Consider the following 22372-nt stretch of genomic DNA (forward strand, 5'->3'; position numbering starts at 1 on the left):
AATTCATCATCAATCCACAGCAAAAGCCTCTGAAAAAGAAGAAGCAGAAAGTGCCACTTCCAAAATCCATTTCATCAAAATTATTTCATTTGATTTCAATTGATTTCTGTAGAGGTGAAATGGCAGTGTGAGCAGCATGTTTTGCAAACAAATTTCTTTAGGGATTGGTGCAGATTTTGACTTAAAATTCAAAACTAAAACAGCAAGTATTAAACGTAAGCAATTGTTTGGATGAGAAATATCGATTTCATTCCACACTGCCGTTACCTTTGATGGGCCCTAAATAATAAAGAAGCAAGTGCAGCATAGTGGTGCAGCGGTAGAGTTGCTACCTTACAGCACCAGAGACCTGAATGACTTCCCGAGAGACTCCTGACTATGGATGCTATCTGTACGGAGTTTGTACGTTCTCCCTGTAACCACTTGAGTTTTTCCCGAGTGCTCCGGTTTCCTCCCAGTCTAAAAACGTTTAGTTTTATAGGTTAATTGACTTTGGTAAAAATGTAAATAGTAAATTGTTTAGAGTGTATAGGACAGTGCCAATGCACGGGTGATCGCTGTTCGGTGCAGACTTGTTGGGCCAAAGTGCATGTTTCCACGCTTTATCTCTAAAGTTTGCAGGTGGGGAGGTGAGGTATTGCAATGGGAAAAATGTTGAGGCAATGTCAGAGTCTTGCTTGACGCTAGTTTGCATTGTGATTGAATCTAATGTGGACCTGGTGGTTTCAGTTGATGGTTTGCACATCATGCAGATGACTGGACAAATAGCAGTCCTGGTGGGAATTACACTGAATGTTCATGGTCAAATAGCAGAAATAGCAATGTTTATTTCCTTGATGATAAGATTTGGGAATAGCCTCAGTACAAAAGCAGAGGAAAGTCAGACTATTGCCGAAAAATTAATTATGACCAATCCTGCATAGCTTTTGAGCTGTTGCAAGAAACAACAGCAAGGAAGCCATTATGCCAAATATCCCAGTGCCAAACCTGAACATAGATGGTCTTTTGCACCTCAGTGCTTCTCCACATCTATCTGGTTCTCAAAGAAATGGAGAAATATTGACATCGTTCCCACCTGGTTATTGTTAGGCTGCTTTCTGCCTGCTTCAGACATTGGGGCCACACTGTTCCCCTGAGCTGCCCGTGTTCTGCTGTCTGTCTGCCATCTCAACAAAAGCAACACATGCACAGTAGCCTTGAGGTGTGGGTGGACCCTAAGGCGATGGAGATCTGGCATGAACAGATCATGGTTCCTGCCTCTTTCTCTCCTGTGTTCTGACCTAAATAAGTTAAAAAAACCTTGGTAATATTTACATAGGCATTTTTAAGTTATAAATATTTAACTTGACTAGTCCCATTTGCCTGTATTTGGCCCACAGATTCTAAACTCTTTCTATCATATATCAATTCAAATGTATTTTAAAACTTTTAATTGTATCTGTTTCTATTGTTTCCTCCCTCAGCTCATTCCAGACACAGACTACGCTCTGAGTGGAAAAAATAACCACTGAAGTCCATCTTAAATCTCTCCCCTCTCACCTTAAGCCTCGGCCCTACAGTTTTAAAATTCTCTACCCTGGGAAAAGGACTGTGAAGTTCACTTTTTTCCAGCCCATCATGTCAATAAAGTCACCATTGGGTCTCCTTTGCTCCAAAGAAAAAAAAGAGGCTCTCCACCCTCTCCATATAACTCAAGCCAAAAGCCCAGATAACAGTCTGGTGATTCTCTTCTGCACCCTTTCTGACTTAATAACAACCTTCTTTTATCTGGCCAACTAGAACTGCACACAGTACTCCAAGTGTGGTCACACCAACGACTTGTACATCTGCATCATGATAGGGACCTTTGCACTCAATCCTTCCCAATGAAGGCTTTCACCTTCTTCACCATACTATCCAGCTGACTCGCCACTTTTAGGGAATATGTATCTCTACTATCTACAGCTCTACCATTTACTATGTCAGTCCTGCCCTCGCTTGGCATACCAAAGTGCAACATCTCACACTTACCAGAGTGTTGTTTCTCTTCCCTTGGCCTACTTTCCCAACTGATCTTGATCTTGTTGCAAACTTGAATATTCTTCCTCGCTGTCTATTATACCAGCAACTTTGGAGCTTTCTGCACATTTACTGACAATGTCAACTATATTATCCAAATCATTAATGGATATAACAAACAGCAGTGGACCTAGCACTGACTGCTGCAACATACCACTAATCACAGGCCTCCAATCAGAAAAACAATCCTCCACATTACTTTTGGATTCCCACCACCAAGCCAACCTTGAATTCAATTGTCTAGGTCTCCTTGGATTCCATGCGATCTGACCTTCCAGACGAGCCCACCATGCGGGACCTTGTCAAAGGCCGAGCTAAAGTCTACATAAACAATGTCTGCTGCCCTGCTCTCATCAATCCTCTTGGTGACATTTATTTTACCGGGCAGCGCAATTGCACAGCAGGAACCATAAAACAATGTTGGCTGTATCATGAAGATGCAAAGATACTAACGTCGGTTTTGGACACAATGTTTAGATGTATCTTTTTGCCTGCTTCAATATGTTGGGTGGTATACTTCTGATTTGCAATAAATATGCATTTTCTGATGATTATATTACCTGAAAATGGGTGTTGTGTTAATTAATTTGTGGGCCATTCTTGGTTTATTCAGTGGTGCAAAACTGCCCCTGAATCTGGAGGTACATTTTCACACTTCTATATCTTTTGCCCGATGGGAGAGGGGAGAAGAGGGAGTGGCCAGGGTACGACTCGTCCTTGATTATGCTGGTGGCCTTGCCAAGGCAGCGTGACGTATAAATGGAGTCAATGGAAGGGAGATTGGTTAGTGTGATGCACCCACAATTTTCTGCGATTTCTTGCTGTCTTGAATGGAGCTGTTCCTAAACCATGCTGTGATGCATCCTGATCAAATACTTTCCACAGTGCATCTGTAGAAGTTGGTGAGAGTTGTTGGGGACATGCCTAACTTACTAAGCTTTTTAAGAAAATAGAGTCATTGTTGTGCTTTCTTAGCAATTGTTTCAATATGGGTGGTCCAAGAGAAGTCGCAGGTGATATTTACTCCTAGGAATTTGAAGCTTTCAAACTTCACTACTTCAACGCCATCAGTGAAATTCGAGGTATGTGCTTTGCTTCCTGGAGTCGATCATAAATCTCCTTTGGCTTGCTGACAATGAGAGAGAGGTTGTTGTCTCAACATCGGATCACAAGGTTCTCAATCTCCTTCTTGTACTCCGTCTCATTGTTATTTGATTTCCGGCCCACAATGGTGGTGTCGTTTGCAAATTTGTAAATTGAATTAGATTTGTACATGGCTGCACAGTCGTGGGTGTACAAGGAGTAATAAAGGGGGTTGAGAACGCACCCTTGCGGAGCACCTGAATGTGGAGGATTGGGGATTATCGTAGAGGAATAAAATTCCAAAAGTTAAAATATGATGTAGAATTCAATAGTTGACAGCTTTAAATTTGAAAGGAAAGCAATATTGTTTATGTGAAAAAAATTGATAATCATTTTTTTCCTAAAGTTGTTTTACTGAAGAATTGAAACAAAAATGGAAGAACTACTTTGAATTGAATTAATATCTTGTGGCTATTTCTTTCCATATAATCATCTTTTCCAAACTTCCAAGAATCCATAAGGACTCATCACACCCCTGCCACGGTCTGTTTCAACTACTTCCCTCCGGCAGACGTTACAAGGCCTTCTACGCCCGAACCTCCAGACTCAGGAACAGTTTTATCCCAAGAGCTATAGCGGCTCTGAACCGGCCCTAATGAGTGCCCCCCCCACCCATCCCCTTTGGACAGTCTCCCTCAGATGGTCACGTCAATCAATTCAGCTTGTTTATTTATGTATTGTATTTATTTACCTTTCTTGTACATCAGTGGAGCAGCACACTAAATCTCGTTGCACTGACGTGCAATGACAATAAAAGATTTATTATTATTATTATTATTATTATTATTATTATTATTAAGAAGGGACCACTCTGGATTTAAGATTAAAAGTCAATTGGGTGGATCTGGAGAAGTGTGCTTTGCTGATCCTTACTGAAAGAAGCCCACAGTAGTCTATCCTCTCATTGGCAAAAAATGTGCTCAAGCAATTAAGGGCTTGGCTCCAAGTTCAGGTTGAGTGTTGATCACTCAACCTGATGCACTGCAGTTTGTCTTGATGTTTGATGAAATGCAGAATGCTCTACTGCACCATGCATGTCAGGTTAACCTTTGTGTTTACAACATCCAGAACCTTCAATAGGATATAAGTAATGTCGCTTTTGATCCTACCCCACCCCATAGTGTAAATGTCACCTGCCAAACTTTCAGCATTACTACACTGGTGAGAAGGAGGGACTCTGCTAATTTATTTTAAAGATGCTAGTCAAATCGTATACTCAAAATAATATAGTCTTAAAGTTATCCAGCATGGAATCGGGCCCAGTTGGTCCATGACAAAGGTGCCTTCCTATGTTAGTCCCTTGGTGTAAGAGAAGCACTTGAAAAATGCACATGGACCATATTGAAGAGCACCATTCCTGTTTAGTCTGGGGCAAAATACCCCAATAGAGATTTGCACGCATGGTGAGTGTTCCCTAATTCCACGTCAATCAAGGTCCAAGTGACACATTGCAGTAATAAAAGGCTGAGCAGGATGAGATTTGATTTGTTTTTTTTGTTTAAAATTCCTGATGCTTAAATTTATGTAATTGCCAGGGTTTTTCCCCCCCAATGCTATGGGACATATGAAATGCAGATTATCCATCCAGTTAGTCTGCATTCCCATTATTTGCCCCACAGCTTTAAACAAATACTTCCCTTTCGGATGGAAAGGTTGACATGCCTATTGATGTACTCTGGAGTGATGAGGATGGGGCATTAGGAGCAGTAATTTTATTTTCTTAAGCAAGCATGTAGCATGTGATAGATGGAAACAAGTTTCAACTCAAGTTTGCCTGAATGGCCTGTTTCAACTCTCTATGACTCTATAAATGCATACTTTGGTCAGGAACCCAAAATTCCAATACTCAAGGTGTGGTGTTATATATAATGTCATATCAAGACCTATATAATTATAATAGGAGGCCCAAAACAGTTGTTGTAAGGTTTATTTGGTTGAATCAATTTGACATTAAATCCATTTGAGATTACAGTCTAGGCTTACTGAAGTTATGCTGTTTGTCAAATGTTGGTTACATACGTCGACATTAAAATGTACTACTTTCTGGGAAACCTCCAAACTACTCCGTGAATAATAACATTTAAAAGACATTTGAACAGGTACATGGATAGGAAAGTTTTAGAGCGATATGGGAGAAACGTGAGCAGGTAGGTCTGGGGTAAATGGGGCATCTAGGTCGGCATGGACAAGTTGGACCGAAGGGCCTGTTTCCATGCTAAGTGACTGACTCATCACTCTACAACTGTTTTACTTTGGAGTTGCATATTTCATGTTGTTAATTTTTGCATGTTTCCAGTTTCACATTTCACTCAATTCACTTGATCAGCATTAGCAATGAACACATCTGAGCTGTAATATAAATATATATATTATATTTATAATATAACATAAATTCACATGTGTGAATATAAATATATGATGCTCATTCTTAAACCAATTGAGGAATTACTAAGTGGGTACATTGGATGCAAATCATGTTACCATTAATAGCATGGATCCATTCAAGCAGACAGGAGAAAGAGAAAGAATATGTTAATTAGGTGGAATAAAGTAAGGTTAAAAGAGGCTGGTGTGGATACCAGTATAGACAGCTTGGGTCAAATGGTTATTACTAACTATATCAACCATATTAGGAAAAAGACCCAAATTGTTCAAGTAACAACAGTCCAGACAGCATCTCTGGAGAATACTGGACAGGCGACATTTTGGGTCGGGACTTAAAGGTCCTGACCTGAAACATTGCCTATCCATGTACTCCAGAGATGCTACCTGATCTGCTGAGTTAGTTTAGCACTTTTTTTTTTTGGTAAACCAGCAGCTGCAGTTCCTAGTGTCTATATGTTGGAGAAAAAGTTGGTCTTGTGCCATTGATAGCAGAATTTGTGAAATATGAAAGTACTGTTCCCCTCTCTAAATATTCTTGGGGGTAAATCTAAATGCACTTGCATGAGTGCAATGCACTTTTCATCCATTAGATGATAATGATTATGGCATCTACATCTACAGTGCCCACCATAATGTTTGGAACAAAGACCCATCATTTATTTATTTGCCTCTGTACTCCATAATTTGAAATTTGTAATAGAAAAAAAATCATATGTGCTTAAAGTGCACGTTGTCAGATTTTAATAAAGGCCATTTTTATACATTTTGGTTTCACCATGTAGAAATTACAGCAGTGTTTATACATAGTCCCCCCATTTCAGGGCACCATAATGTTTGTGACACAGCAATGTCATGTAATTGAAAGTAGTTATGTTTAGTATTTTGTTGCATATCTTCTTGCATGCAATGACTGCTGGAAGTCTGCGATTCATGGACACCACCAGTTGCTGGGTGTCTTCTCTGGTGATGCTCTGCCTGGCCTGTGTTGCAGCCATCTTTAGCTTATGCTTGTTTTGGGGGCTAGTCCCCCTCAGTTTTCACTTCAGCATATAAAAGGCATGCTCAATTGGGTTTAGATTGGGTGATTGACTTGGCTGCTCAAGAATTGACCAATTTTTAGCTTTGAGAAACCCCTTTGTTGGTTTAGCAGTGTGTTTGGGATCATTGTCTTGTGCCATTGAGTTTTGAGGCATTTGTTTGAACTTGAGCACATAGGATGTGTCTATATACTTCAGAATTCATTATGCTACTACCATCAGCAATTGTATCATCAATGAAGATAACTGAGCCAGTACCTACAACAGCCATACATGCCCAGGCTATGACACCCCCACCACCGTTGTTTCACAAATGAGGTGGTATGCTTTGGATCCTTCTCTCCTCCATACTTTGATCTTGCCATCACTCTGATAAGTTAATCTTCATCTCATCTGTCCACAATAACTTTTTTCCAGAACTGTGGTTGCTCTTTTAAGTACTTCTCGGCAAACTGTAATCCGGCCATCATATTTTTGCGGCTAATCAGTGGTTTGCATCTTCCAGTGTAGCCTCTGTATTTCTGTTCATGAAATGTTCTGCGGACAGAGGTCATTGACAATTTCACACCTGATTTTTGAAAAGTGTTTCTGAACTGTCGGACAGGTGTTTGGAGATTTTTCTTTATTATGGAGAGAATTATTCTGTCATCAGCTGTGGAGGTCTTTCTTGGCCTTCCAGTCCCTTTGCGATTAGTAAGCTCACCTGTGCTCTCTTTCTTCTTAATGATGCTCCAAACAGTTGATTTTGGTAAGCATAAGGTTTGGCTGATGTCTCTAACAGTTTTATTCTTGTTTCTCAGTCTCCTAATGGCGTCTTTAACTTTCATTGGCACAACTTTAGTCCTGATGTTGATAAACAGCAATAAAAGTTTCCAAAGGTGATGGAAGGACTAGAGGAAAGACTATGTGCTGAGAGCTCTCTTATTCCTGCATTAAGGGGGCAATTAAACACACCTGACCAATTACAAACGCCTGTGAAGCCATGTGTCCCAAACAGTATGTTGCTCTGAAATGGAGGGACTATGTATAAACACTGCTCTAATTTCCACATGGTGAATCCAAAATGTGTAAAAATGGCCTTTAATAAAATCTGACAATGTGCACTTTAACCACTTGAGATTTTTTTTCTATTACTAATCTCAAATTGTGGAGTACAGAGGCAAATAAATGATAGCTCATTGTCCCAAACATAATGGAGGCAATGTATATCTGTCCTGCAGGATCCTACAAAGTTAATCATTAATTCACAATCCAAACTAATTACAGGTTAACAGTACAATTCTATTAACAGTAAACAGTGACAAGTCATCACTTAGTCTTTAAACTGTTGATTTGGACTCGACAAACTCAAAATAATTGGCTGATGTTATACGTTATGTAAGATTTTGTCTGCAACGTTTATCTTTGTGTTTACAGTATAAGATTCAGTGCAAATTATTGTGTTTTGAATAATTAAAAAAGCTGCTGCATACATGAGCTTTTAATTAATGGACTAGCTTTATCATAGATTCTTTCTGGCAAGTCCACTGCCTAAGAATAAAATCAGTACAATAATGTGACCAAAATTATGCCACTCAGGATAAGAGCTAACCATTTTCCCTCTGTTAGCTTGATGTTGCTGGGTCTCCCCTATCGAGCTAGGTATTTATGATTAAATCCAATCCAAAGACTTGAGTACAAGAATTTATGATGATGTTTTGGTGTGGTACTGAGGGATGTGCATGTCTTTTACATTTTGCATGAGATGCATTTACACGAGGCAGTGAACATCAAGGATCTTATAGTATTATTTTGAAGAAGAAGAGGGAAGTTAGGTTTCACATCATGGTCAATTATTATACCTTAATATTGCTAAACCAAAATTGTCTAGTCATATTTTCTATGTCACAAGCACTAATCCCTCAATTAAAAAAAAATTTTGCCTTAGGTCATGCACGATGCACACTTAACATAAGATGTTGAGTGGCACAGTGGTGCAGCGATAGAGTCACTGCCTTACAGCGCCAGATACCCAAGTTCAATCCTGACTAGGGATGCTGTCTGTACTGGGTTTGTACGTTCTCCCCACGAGCACGTGGGTTTTCTCCTGGTGCTCCAGTTTCCTTCAATACTCCAAAGAAGGCTAATTGGCAGTTAATTGGCTTTGGTAAAAAGTGAAAATTGTCCCTAGTATGTAAGATAGTTCTAGTCTCCATGAATCGCTGGTCGGTGCAGACCCAATGGGCCGAGTTTCCACGCAGTATCTCTAAACTAAAAAACTATGCTGAAATTCTTTCTCTGACAAATCTACAACCTTTTAAAGTGATTTGCCCTTAAATGGAAATTCCCTTATATACCTGATGTCTAGAGATTTTTTTTATTAACGTTTTGCATGTGGGTTAATCTTTCACAGGATCTGATATTCATCTTTTCCAGACATTTACATGTTCTGGGTCAGAAATCTCAGACATGCGGTGATGTCTGTGGAACTGTAGTGTGGGTTTATTGGACATGTCAGCCATTCATCATCGGCCAATAAAAATGTTATTGTTTAAATTTATTTGTATCTTAGGCCCTGTTCCTTTACATTATTTTAATTATAACCTTCAGGCAAGGTTGTCTCTCTATACACATCACAAGGCTCACAATATATTTTTTTCACGTCACTTCAGCACCTCTCCATCTGGAATATAACTGCCTGCATTTCAACATTGCTTCATGATGGGTCTTTCTTGATAATGGTGGACATTAAATCTGTTAATTGTTACATATTCCATAAATGAGCTGCTGAACCAACTTTTACTGCATTCCTGGCGAAGGTACTCCCGCTGTTCTTTTGAGGGGTGAAGGCAGAGGTTGAAAGCTCCATCATTTAGATCCAGTCGCAACAAAGGACCGGTGACAAACATTCAAATCACAATGGTGTGTGATTAAGAGGGGAACATTACAGGTGGTTGTGTTGCATGCTCCTATTGCTCTTACAGTCAGATAGTTTTATAGCACAGAAAATGATCTTTGGCTCAACTTACCCACTGCTATCCAGCACCTGAACCTATCACCTCTTTCACTCCCCCTTCCTGGAGGTGCTGCCACGTACTCTATCTCATTCAATTATTCCGTTATTGAACTTTAGTATTTTGTTTTGCACTACTTGAGATTGCACTACAATCTTTGCACCTTTCTGCTGTTTTGCATTTGTTGTTGTCATTATTGTTGTATCTATCGTTACCTTATACCGTTTCCTCTGTGACCTTCATGCAAGCGAGAAATGTCATTGCACCCTCATGTATGTGTCAATAAACCTCATTGGTGACCCTTGGACTATCCTTGTTCAGACGTTGTTGGCTTTTCCTTGCACTAAATGTTATTGCCTTGTCATGTATCTACACTCTGAAAATGGCTGGAATGTAATCATGTATTGTCTTGCCGCTGACTGGATAGCACACAATAAAAGCTTAACACTCTACCTCGATACACATGACAATAAACTAAACTGAATAAACTAAAATGAATCTGATGAAGCAGCCAAGGTGATTGCACCTTGAACTCTCCTCTGAGGAGCTCAAGAAGCTGGGATGATTGACTTACAACAACTGCAGACATCTTCCTTTCAGTGAGGCTCCTACCGCTGGATTGCTTTCTCTTTGATCTCCGTTGACCGTAGTTTTTACCAGGATGACTTGGTCAAACGCTGCCTTGATGTCGTGCAGTTACTCTAATCTTTGGAATTCAGCTCTTGTCCATATTTAGACCAAGGCTGTGGCGAGAACTGGAGCCAATAGCCAAACTGAGCATTGGTGAGGAAGTGCTGCTTGATAGCATGTCGACAACAGTTTCCATCACTTGACTGATGACCGTGATTAGACTGATATCAACAGCTGGATTGTACTTGTCCTGTTTTTTGTGAACAGGACGTGTCTGGGCAATTTTCCGCATTATCAGGAAGATGGCAGTGTTGAAACTTGTTCTGGAGAGTCGGTTTTCAGTATGAGAGCCGGAATGTGGTCCAGAGCTGTGACCTTTGACGTATCCAGTGCTCAGCATTTCTTCAAATCATGTGGAATTAATTAAATTGTTCTTTTGATTCAGCAATGATTTGTTTCTGCAAGATACTCAAATGGACAGAAAAAGTGAAACATAATCTCATGTTTCCATACTCAAAACCTCAAAGAAGAAAGATGAGATTCTGCTTATCTTTGTGTACTGACCTTAAATGCTGCAATATTGAATTGTTTCAGTGTTGCCTGTCATCGACAATTAATGAATAATAAGCAGTCAGTACCAGGACATCTGTGGACTGCATTTGTAATCCAAATATGAAATGCAAAAATCTTTCCACGGTACCTCGGTACACGTGACAACAAACTAAACTAAACTAAACGTTGCCTATTTCCTTCGCTCCATAGATGCTGCTGCACCCGCTGAGTTTCTCCAGCACTTTTTCCTACCTTTGATTTTCCAGCATCTGCAGTTCCTTCTTAAAAACTAAACTAAACTAACTGAACCAAATTCTTCTATTGTAACTGAGCTGTAACTTTGCACTACCTTTCAATATGGGAAAAACATCATTTAGTGACCACCTCCCAAATTCAAACATAACTGTAAATCAAAATCGCTGGTCTAGGTTGGGATCTGCCATGGTTTTATGCTCACTGCTCCTGATTTGCTGAATTCCCTGAAACAAGTCCAATGGTTGACTGCACCATTTACTGCAGAAAGTTTTGAACATTGAAGTTCCTTGTCAATGGTAATGCTCTTTCTGAATAAATGCTCATGATCCTGGCTTAATTTAAAATATAAACCATTATCACTTTAGACATTTTGTCTCGAACCAAACTAAGCATGATTGCTTGATGTTGGACATTACTTACTGCACATTGGCTTAGATTTGAGCAAAGGATGCTGGAGAATGTCAACGGGTCAGGCAGCATCTGTGGAAGGAATGGACAAGCAACCGTTCTGGTCGGGACATTTCTTCAGACTGGAGAAAATGGAGGCATGCTGTTTGAGATGATATCAGAGTGGAGGAGTAAAATGGAGACACAAGAAACTGCAGATGCTGGAATCTTGAACAAAAAGCAAAATGCTGGAGGAACTCAGCAAATCAGGCGACATCTGAAGGGGGAATGTGCAGATGACTTCACCTTTATATTAGGCCTCAACAGTGATTGTAGTTCCAAGTATTTGGCAGCAAAGCACGGTGAAAGCCATCATGTTAATTCAACTTTCAACTATATTTCTGCAATCTGCTTTCATTTGAGAGATAACAGTGCGATATTGAACAGTAATTTTCAGCTGAACTTTTTTAAAATCTTAACCTCTTATAGTTTCTCATCTGCTGCTTTTAATGATATCAGTTAACATAAATTTTGCATCAAACATGTGATTTTCCCTTCCATATCTATATGATATTTAGCCTGAAATTCTTCAGTCATTCCAGTAACTTCTCAGTTTCACACTTGTGGGGAGAAGATGGGTGTTCTTGGCGGTTTTATTTTGGGGCATTACCTTTAACCACCACAATCACAGTCAATGAAAATGTGAGGTGTGCTCCAAGCAAAATCCTCTGTCACGAAGGTTCACCGCAATATTTGGAGGGACATGTAGCTGGATTGCAACTAAAAAAGGAGCCACCATCTCCTTACGAGATATAGGCTCTCCAAGTATCCAGATTGGACTCTGGCCTGGAATCTCCCCCAAAAAAGTATGAGGATGCAATTTTAAAACTGCTTCTTTTGACTCCCTGTTTCTATTGACTCCCACTGAAAGGAAATTCTGATGTGCTGGATTATGAGGCCATGTAGAAAATAAAATATAACAGAGAAAAGGGTCCCTCGGCCCACAATTTCTGTGCCAAACGATGCCAAGATAATCTAATTTACCTGCACATGATCTGTATCCCTCCATTCCTGCTTACCCATGTTATATTTTTAGAGATACAGGGTGGAAACAGGCCCTTTGGCCCACTGGGTCCGCGCCAACCAGCAATCCCCGCACATTAACACTACCCTACACACACTAGGGACCATTTTTACTTGTACCAGGCCAATTTACCCACATACCTGTACGTCTTTGGAGTGTTAATGTGACTGTTTGAAAGCCACTTTCATATCTGCATCCACTGCCACCCCTGGCATTGTATTTGAGGCACCCACCACCCTCTGAGCAGATAAAACCTTGCCTCGCACATCCCCTTTAAACCTTTCCTGTCACACCTTAAAGTGATGCCCTCTAGTCATTGAAGTTTCCACATGGGAGGAAGGGAGGAGGGGAAAGTTCTGACATTCTACCCCATTGCCCCATCAGTCCGCTAGCCTACCACCTACCTCGCTGGTGGACTCCACATTTTGTGAATCCTCCGGCGGCCAGTCGCCCTGGCAATTCGGTGGTAGGCTCGTGTGGAGTGATCGTCTACATCTCCACAGAATTCACCAAATGGCATGGTCCCTTCTCAGGCCCAGTGCCTCAATCTGTAACACACCGATGGACATACCTATGTTTAATACATGCCATTCTATTCCATTTGCAGTGCACTTTTGGTACCTGCTTTACATTTAAATTCCAGTGACATCTGTTTCTGGTTTGTTTTTATGCCTCACTAGAATTTTATTACTGTTAATGCATCAGAAACACTTTTCCCATGGAAACTACTTTACCAATGATGCAAACTGTACTCTGTAACTATCCTATAAAACAATTTGTTCTGCATATATTCATGGTCTGCAGTGGTCAGGACTTTTCAAAGATTGTCACTGCTCTTTCTGTAAAATATTTTTGTTCATTGATCTGTGCAATACTACCTAACCGTGACACAACTGACCCGTTTACTCATCACCATTCATTGTTTTGTTTTTTGAAACAGGATTTTAAATGTATTTTCCAAAAACACCCCACTGCAAATATTGTTAGCAAACGATTATAGCCTGACATAATATTAAGGAATATCAATACATATTTTGTTGGGAAGGAAAGCCATCAAATCATTAATATAGTTGATATGTTTAAGAAAGAACTGCAGATCCCCATAGATGCTACCGCAACCGCTGAGTTTCTCCAACATTGTCAAACATAGTTGACGTAATTAACAAATTAGCTATTTCAAGAATCTTTGATTACTTGTATGTTTTTCTTCTGGTGACTCATTAACCACTGATTGTGAGGGTGCATTTTTTGTGCATTGATGGTACATGTTAAAAAAAGACTGGTATTTGTTCCACTTGGATGTTACCTGGTGCTGTGAGGCTCTTTCACAATTCCACACCATACCGTGGTGATCTTTGCCCTCTTTTAATCAGTTGTGGAATCACCTGTTCCTTCTGCTCTCCAGAACTGTCAGGTCTTTAACTCTGGTGCGGATTCAGGGAAACCAGAAAATTACGACGCACTTCTGCCTTTGAAAGAATATTGACAAAACTGTCAGTTCCGTTTTATAATTTATTGTATGTCTGCGGAGAGGACTTCTCGTGTGAATGAGAATTCCTCGACTTTATTGTGCATCTGTCAACATTTCTGGTAAACACAAATTGCTGGAGTAACTCAGCGGGACAGTCAGCATCTCTGGAGAGAAAGAATGGGTGATGTTTCGGGTCAAGACCCTTCTGCAGACTTCTGGTTGAATTTCACTGAGCATCTTTGACTGTTAATGAAACCAACTCTACGAGCAGGGCACATTGTTACATTTACTGATGAATGCCAATGGGAAGGGAACAATTTTGTGCCCTGTAGGAGGCCTACAGTAATCAATGGTTGTTTGACAAGATTGGTTTTAAAGTCAGTTATTAATATAATTCTAGTGGTGACACTGCCAAATTAAAATCGATGAGAAAGCTGCCAAATATTCAGATTAATTGTGTGACTTTAAATGTTTAATTGGAAAAGAAAACAATGATATAAGGCTAAGATAGACACAAAATGTTGGAATAACTCAGCGGGACAGGCAGCATCTCTGGAGAGAAGGAATGGGTGATGTTTCGGGTCGAGTCCCTTCTTCAGACTGTTGTACTGATGTGTAGCCCCTTTGGTTGGATGATTCATCAAGCTACAAGAGAATTAGAGATGTGAATGGCCTCATGTTGAATGTCAACCTGTCCATATTTAAATTTTTTTGCACGGTAAGAATAAAGGTCATTAAATCGGAGACACAAGGAACTGCAGATGCAGGAACCTTGAGCAAAACAGAAAGTGCTGGAGTAACGCAACGAATCAGGCAGCATCTCCGGACGACATGGATAGGCAACGTTTCTGGTCAGGACTCTTTCAGAATGCAGAAGGGTCCAGATCTGAAATATTGCCTATCCATGTCCTCCAGAGACGCTGCCTGACGTGCAGAGTTACTCCAGCATTTTCTGTTTTAATCAAGGTTATGAAGTCGTTTGCTCAATCGCAGCACCATGTGAAAAGAAAAGTAAGTGATATAAAGTAAAAATGGTGCAGATATCCACGCATCTTTCTTTAGTTTTCTAGGACAATAATTTAAAATCAATCGCAATTGTATAAATGAAATAATGGACATAAAGTATTTTCAATACAATCAGTATTTGGGAAGAGATAAAATCCGATTGCTGGAAATCCTCAGGAGGTCTCGCACTATATGTGATGTTTCAGGGTGGTGCCCTTAAGATTTTGGAGGGAATCATTCCAAATTAATACTGATTTTTTTTCATGCACAGGTCAACAGGCGAGCAAAAATCACCTAACATTGGGAAGGACAAGGCAACTGAGTGTAGGACAATATGAACAAGGTGAAGCTCATCTGCTCTTTGACCAGAGTGGATGGATCAAATCCTCTGACTCTTCCCACTCCAATGGATTATTCACCTCAACTGGCCAGTCTGGGGAGGTAAATTACACAGTCATTGAAATTAAATGCACTACGTGGAAAGATTGTACTTGGTATATTTTGTTCAATTGTTGTCACCTTGCTGTAGGAAATATGCTGTTATGCTGGAAAGAGTGCAGCAAAGATTTACAAGGAAGTTTCCAGGACCCAAGGTCCTGACCTATAGGGAAAGGTTGGGACTTTATTCCTTGGAGCACAGGAAGCTGAAGTGTGATCTTACAGAGGTGTATAGAATCACATAGTGAATCCACAGAGTCTTTTTCCCAGGGTAAGGCCAATCAAGAACTGGAGCGCATAGGCTTAAGGTGAGAGGAGAAAGATTTAATAGGAACCTGAGGGGCAACTTTTTTCATACAGATAGTGGTGGGTATATGGAATGAGCTGCCAGAAGAAGCAGTTGAGGCAGGCACACTAATAACACTTAAAAGACATTTGGATGGGTACATGGAAAGAAAGGTTTGCAAGGAAATTGGCCAAATATGGGCAAATGGGATAAATGGGATGGGGTATCTTGGTCAGGATGGACAAATTGGGCTGAAGGGCCTTTTTTACCTGCTGTATGAATCTATGATTCTAATTTTCCTGGACTGTATTCATAATAAGATGTTTATCGAGTAATTCTTATTCCACAAGCTATGTAGCCTTGGTCTATATTAGGAATTAATAGATTATGTGAAACCAGATATCCAACAATGCCAATCAATGTGAGCCAATGCTTTTTGCAGATATAATTAATCCACTTGTATTATGAACATTTGGAGTCCACCAAGATTTACATTTATTAGTCTCTCTCTCTTTGCAAGGACTGGATCTTTTCACTGAAAATCATCTCCATTAAATATTTCTAACATTTGTCTTGTGCAGTGCTGAGGTGTCTAAATGTTGGTGATCACTGCAGATGTATTAAAATAATTTGTATATTGCTCTTAACGGCACGGTGGCGCAGTGGTAGAGTTGCTGTCTTACAGCGCTGTGACACCGGAGGCCCGGTTTCGATCCCGACTACGGGTGCTGTCTGTAAAGAGATTGAACGTTTTCCTCATGACTGCGTGGGTTCTCTCCGAGATCTTCAGTTTCTTCCCACACTCCAAAGACATACAGGTTTGTAGGTTAATTGGCTTGGTATAAGTGTAAATTGTCCCTAGTGTGTGTAGGCTAGTGTGAATGTGCAGGGATCACTGGTCGGCGCGGATTCGATGGGCCTAAAATATAACAATTGCACTATTTCCTGGGGCAAATATATGGAAAGTGAAATTTATTTGAATCTTTTGCAATAGAAGCAGTAAGCCTTAGGGCTTCTTAGGGCAGGCAGTGAAGAAAGCGAATGGTATGTTAGCATTCATAGCAAAAGGATTTGAGTATAGGAGCAGGGAGGTTCTACTGCAGTTGTACAGGGTCTTGGTGAGACCACACCTGGAGTATTGCGTACAGTTTTGGTCTCCTAATCTGAGGAAAGACATTCTTGCCATAGAGGGAGTACAGAGAAGGTTCACCAGACTGATTCCTGGGATGTCAGGACTTTCATATGAAGAAAGACTGGATAGACTTGGCTTGTACTCGCTAGAATTTAGAAGATTGAGGGGGGATCTTATAGAAACTTACAAAATTCTTAAGGGGTTGGACAGGCTAGATGCAGGAAGATTATTCCCGATGTTGGGGAAGTCCAGAACAAGGGGTCACAGTTTAAGGATAAGGGGGAAATCGTTTAGGACTGAGATGAGGAAAACATTTTTCACACTGAGAGTGGTGAATCTCTGGAATTCTCTGCCACAGAAGGTAGTTGAGGCCAGTTCATTGGCTATATTTAAGAGGGTTAGATGTGGCCCTTGTGGCTAAAGGGATCAGGGGGTATGGAGAGAAGGCAGGTACAGGATACGGAGTCGGATGATCAGCCATGATCATATTGAATGGCGGTGCAGGCTCGAAGGGCCGAATGGCCTACTCCTGCACCTATTTTCTATGTTTCTATGTTTCTTGAGCCTGCTGCCTTATTTAATAAAATCATGGATGATCCTTGCCCCTATTCAATACTTTCTGCAGTAACATCTTTCCTTCCCTCCTCTGTGCTCCTTCACTGCTCATCAGGTTTTGTCCTCAAACTCAGCGGTACCTGAGGCAGAGTTGTTGGGTGTCATGCATGTAAAGACACCTGTGCAGTCTGTATGTCAGGCTGGAGGATTTAGTGGGATGTAACAGGTTAGCTACAGATCAAAGTCTGAAATCGGAACAGGGTTGTGTGTCCTGGACATCCAACATGTTATTTACAGGTTGCAGTCATGTTTATGACTGAGAGCTAAGGCGCGTACACCTATCCTTTGGCAAAGACACATCCCACTGCAAAGTATAGACACAAAATGCTGGAGTAAATCAAGGTAGACAAAAATGCTGGAGAAACTCAGCGGGTGAGGCAGCATCTATGGAGCGAAGGAATAGGCGACGTTTCAGGTCGAGACCTTTCTTCAGATTGATGTGGGGGGAGCCGGAAAAAGAAAGGAAGAGGCAGAGACAGTAGGCTGTGGGAGAGCTGGGAAGGGGATGGGAAAGAGGGATAAAGTGAGGACTACCTGAGATTAGAGAAGTCAATGTTCATACCGCTGGGGTGTAAACTGTCCAAGCAAAATATGAGGTGCTGCTCCTCCAATTTGAGGTGGGACTCACTTTGGCCATGGAGGAGGCCCAGGACAAAAAGGTCGGATTCGGAATGCGAGGGGGAGTTGAAGTGCTGAGCCACCGGGAGTTCAGGTTGGTTATTGCAAACTGAGCGGAGGTGTTGGGCGTAGTGATCGCCAAGCCTGCCCTTGATCTCACCGATGTAGAGCAGTTGACAACATGCAATAGATGAGGTTGGAGGAGGAGCAGGTGAACCTCTGCCTCACCTGGAAAGACTGCTTGGGTCCTTGGATGGAGCCGAGGAGGGAGGTAAAATGGCAAGTGTAGCATGTCCTGCGGTTGCAAGGGAAAGTACCGGGGGAGGGGGTGGTTTGGGTGGTAAGGGACGAATTGACCAGGGAGTTACGGAGGGAGCGGTCTCTGCGGAAAGCTGAAAGGGGAGGAGATGGGAAGATGTGGCCAATGGTGGGATCCCGTTGGAAGTGGTGAAAATGTCGGAGAATTATCTGTTATATGTGACGGCTGGTTGGGTGGAAGGTGAGGACAAGGGGGACTCTGTCCTTGTTACGAGTGGGGGAATGGGGAGTGAGAGCGGAGCTACGAGATATAGAAGGGACCCTGGTGAGGGCCTCATCTATAGTCAAAGAGGGGAACCCCCATTCCCTAAAGAATGAAGACATATCTGATGCCCTGGTTTGGAACACCTCATCGTGGGTGTAGATGCAGCGTAGACGGAGGAATTGGGAGTAGGGAATAGAATCCTTACAGGAAGCAGGGTGGGAAGAAGTGTAGTCCAGATAGCCATGGGAGTCGGTGGGTTTGTAGCAGATGTCGGTCAGTAGTTTGTTACCTGCAATGGAAATGGTGAGGTCTAGAAACGGTAGGGAGATGTCGGAAATGGTCCAGGTGAATTTGAGTGCCGGATGGAAGTTAATGGTGAAATGGATGAAGTCAGTGAGTTCTGCATGGGTGCAGGAGGTAGAAGAGGTAGAGTTTGGGGTTACGGCCACGGTACACCTCGAACAAGGATTGTTCGACGTACCCCATGCGGGGCTGGGGAACGATGAGATTGGAGGCTTGGGAGGGCCGGGAGCCAGAAGGGATGAAGTCAGTGATGATGCTTGAGATAATGGCCTGGTGCTTGTCTGTGGGGTCATGGAGGGAGGTGTCTGAGGGTTGGTGCCTGACTTCAGACCGGTAGAGGTCAGCGCTTCAGACTACCACGCACCTCCCTTGTCAGCAGGTTTGATCACCCAGTCGGGGTTGTTGCAGAGTGAGTTGAGGGCTGTACGTTCGGGGGGGAGAGGTTAGAGTGAGAAAGGGGAATGGAAAAGTTGAGGCGGTTGATGTCCCGACGGCAGTTTAAAATGGAAAGGTCCAGGTGTCAACTGCTCTACATCGGTGAGACCAACCGCAGGCGATCGCTTCGCCCAACACCTCCGCTCAGTTCGCAATAACTAATCTGATCTCCCGGTGGCTCAGCACATCAACTCCCCCTCCCATTCCGAATCCGATCTTTGTGTCCTGGGCCTCCTCCATGGCAAGAGTGAGTCCCACCGCAAATTGGAGGAGCAGCACCTCAGATTTCACTTGGGTAGTTTACACCCCAGCAGTATGAACATTGACTTCTCCAATTTTAGGTAGTCCTTGCCCTCCCCTTCCCAGCTCTCCCACAGCCTACTGTCTCCGCCTTCCTTTCTATTCCCCCCCCCCCCCCCCTCCCATCACTCTGAAGAAGGGTTTTGGCCTGAAACATCGCCTTTTCCTTCGCTCCATAGATGCTAGATGCTGCCTCACCCGCTGAGTTTCTCCAGCATTTTTGTCTACCTTCCATTTTTCCAGCATCTGCAGTTCTTTTTTAAACACAACAGAGTAAATCAGGGGGTCAGGCAGCATCTCTGGAGAAACGGAATAAGTGATGATTCGGGTCGAGACCCTTCTTCAGACTGAATGGAGTCTTAAGAAGGGTCTCGACTTGAAACGTCTCCTTTCTCTTTTTACCAGAGATGCTGCCTGACCCGCTAAATTACTCCAGCATTTTGTGTCTATCTTTGGTGGAAACCAGCATCTGTAGTTCTCTCTCACTACAAAGTGCTGGCATAATTCAGCAAGTCGGGCAGCATCCCTGGAGAGCATGGATAGGTCCTATCCATGTTCTTCAGCAATCTTGCCTGACCCACTAAGTTGCTCCAGCACTTTGTATATATATTTTTTGTAAACCAGCACCTGCAGTTCCTTGTTTCCACATCCCTCTACAGTTGCTTGTTGAGCAAAATTAGCCTTTCGTCTAAAGGGGATTAAGTTTCGTCGACAATAGATAGAGGATGTAAACATTTCCTTGTCACTAATCTTTCATCAGCCCAGTTTGTTCTGGGGCTGGTCTTATTAGGGTATAATAGAATATTCAGAATTATTTTTATAATTGAAGCTGAAAAACGCAAACTACACTCAGTGCATAGCAGTGTCTTACCGGCCAGGCAGGAAGGGACAGACAGGGATCTGAATTATTTTGTTTTCTAGCTTGGAAAGCGATTTGAGATTGAGATGGACTGCAGGGGAATCATGTGATGTGGAGAATGGGCAGGCACATGGTGTTGAGGTAAAGAATTATCATGACCAAGTGGAATGGTGCAGTAAACTCAAGGGTTTGTACACCCATGTCTTTATTCCTAATTTTCTGCTGGGTTAACAGTGGCATCGGGAAGACTGGATTTGAGTGTAGATTATCCAATGGAAAATTTGCCAGTTTTCATGTGTCTGTTGGCTGTTCACTAAATTCTTCAATGTGAATATGAAGATGTCACACAAATACAGAATTGGGCTTAGCCCTGTTAGTACTGTGGTACAAGAGCCTTACAACAGTGGTAAAGGCTAGCGTGCAGAACGTCATGTAACCAGTGTTTAAAAAGAGTCTTACGTTGATGAACTTGTATAGCAGTACGGAGAGTGGAGGGAAAAGGGAAAACATTGAGTTATAAATGTTTTTATAATGTTATATCGAAAGTAAATGTGCAATATTTGTAAATTTAAGCTGGAGCACAGGCTGTATATTACAATTTTGGCCAAATTACTGTTAATTGACAACGTTGAATATGAGTAATGTGCTTAAACCTTGGTGCTTAATTTCCAAGGCATGGAATTTTTAAGAAGATGCACCTACCTTGCACATACAAAGGGAGCTGATCAATCGTTAATGGAGATGAGCTTGTGATTTTAATCAGTACCAACTTATTCCAAGGAATGTTCTGTTTTATTGCAGCTGAACAAAGAATGTAACGTTGGCCAGGATAAGATGGATGGTGGACTGTTAATCTTGTCCTCCCTGAATGAAGTTCCACCTCCCACGCCAGCATTCCCAGTCTCACCCCCAACTCCGTATGGTAATTATTGCTAAGACCACATTGCACTACTAAATACTCCAGATTGCGGGGGGGGGGGGGGGGGGGGGGGTTTGATTCAAAATTTGAAGCAGATAGACAATAAGCAAACAATTGAAATGGTGATGTCTTGTAATATTTATTATTGTGGAAGTTCTGCTGCTCGTTATTCTTCATGCATGTAACATTATTTAATGGTCAGAATGTTTATACTTGTGGGAATAAAGCCACATGGGTTATTTTCTGTTGCAGTCAAAGTCTCTCAGAATTATTCGGCGGTCTCTGTGTTTGGAGTTGGAGAATCTAGCAGCAGCCCTTCTGATGTCTTCAGAAATGCTCATGGTAAGGAATGTGCTCTAGGCCTGTGCTTATTAACCTTATTAAGGGGCTCTGGGGAAAACTCCTGACATCACAAAGCAGTGCAGCCAAGAACTGCTTGCTATTGAACAACCTGAAGCATCTATGGAGCTCAGACATGCATCCTGAGTTTAGTGTCCTGTTTTCTCGTACAAATTGGAAAGCTGCCCAAAATGTGATTGAAGCACGGGAAGCTGCACTCGAGAGATGGGGAGGGTCATTTTAACTTTGGGTGATCATGGAAAGGTGATGATAGCAAATTGTCTGCAGGTTTGCCTCTTCTGCCCAATTTTATTTCCATTGCCTTGAACTTGGAATAAAATGCATGCTTTATTTTCGTAATCGATCCGGAATCTACAGGTTTATACATTTTCACTACTTCGTAATGTGTGGATTTACGCATCAGTGTTGGAGGTGTCTGTTCAGAACCACCTATGCCCCGAGACAAACTCTTCCCAAGCTGAAAATTCCCTGGATGTTTCCTAACTGCAAAAGGCAAGACAGCTTGCATCCTGCATTTGATTGCCTCCTTGGACATTAACACCTGATAGGAGCCACTGTTTGTGGTGCTTTTAAAATTCACTTAG

General features: G+C 41.8%; 1 protein-coding gene across 10 annotated transcripts in view; it reads left to right on the top strand.

The window, feature by feature from the left end:
- Positions 1-22372, top strand: part of tns3 (tensin 3) — a 453833-nt gene that overhangs the window by 394634 nt on the left and 36827 nt on the right. For all 10 annotated transcript variants that reach the window (XM_033050098.1, XM_033050105.1, XM_033050119.1 and 7 more), the window contains 3 exons: positions 15272-15441; positions 21311-21431; positions 21681-21770. In XM_033050098.1, coding sequence (XP_032905989.1) covers positions 15272-15441; positions 21311-21431; positions 21681-21770 — 381 coding nt within the window. The remainder of the gene's footprint in view (positions 1-15271; positions 15442-21310; positions 21432-21680; positions 21771-22372) is intronic.

The sequence above is a fragment of the Amblyraja radiata genome, chromosome 2 (genome assembly GCF_010909765.2).
Source record: "Amblyraja radiata isolate CabotCenter1 chromosome 2, sAmbRad1.1.pri, whole genome shotgun sequence".
Classification (NCBI taxonomy): Eukaryota; Metazoa; Chordata; class Chondrichthyes; order Rajiformes; family Rajidae; genus Amblyraja; species Amblyraja radiata.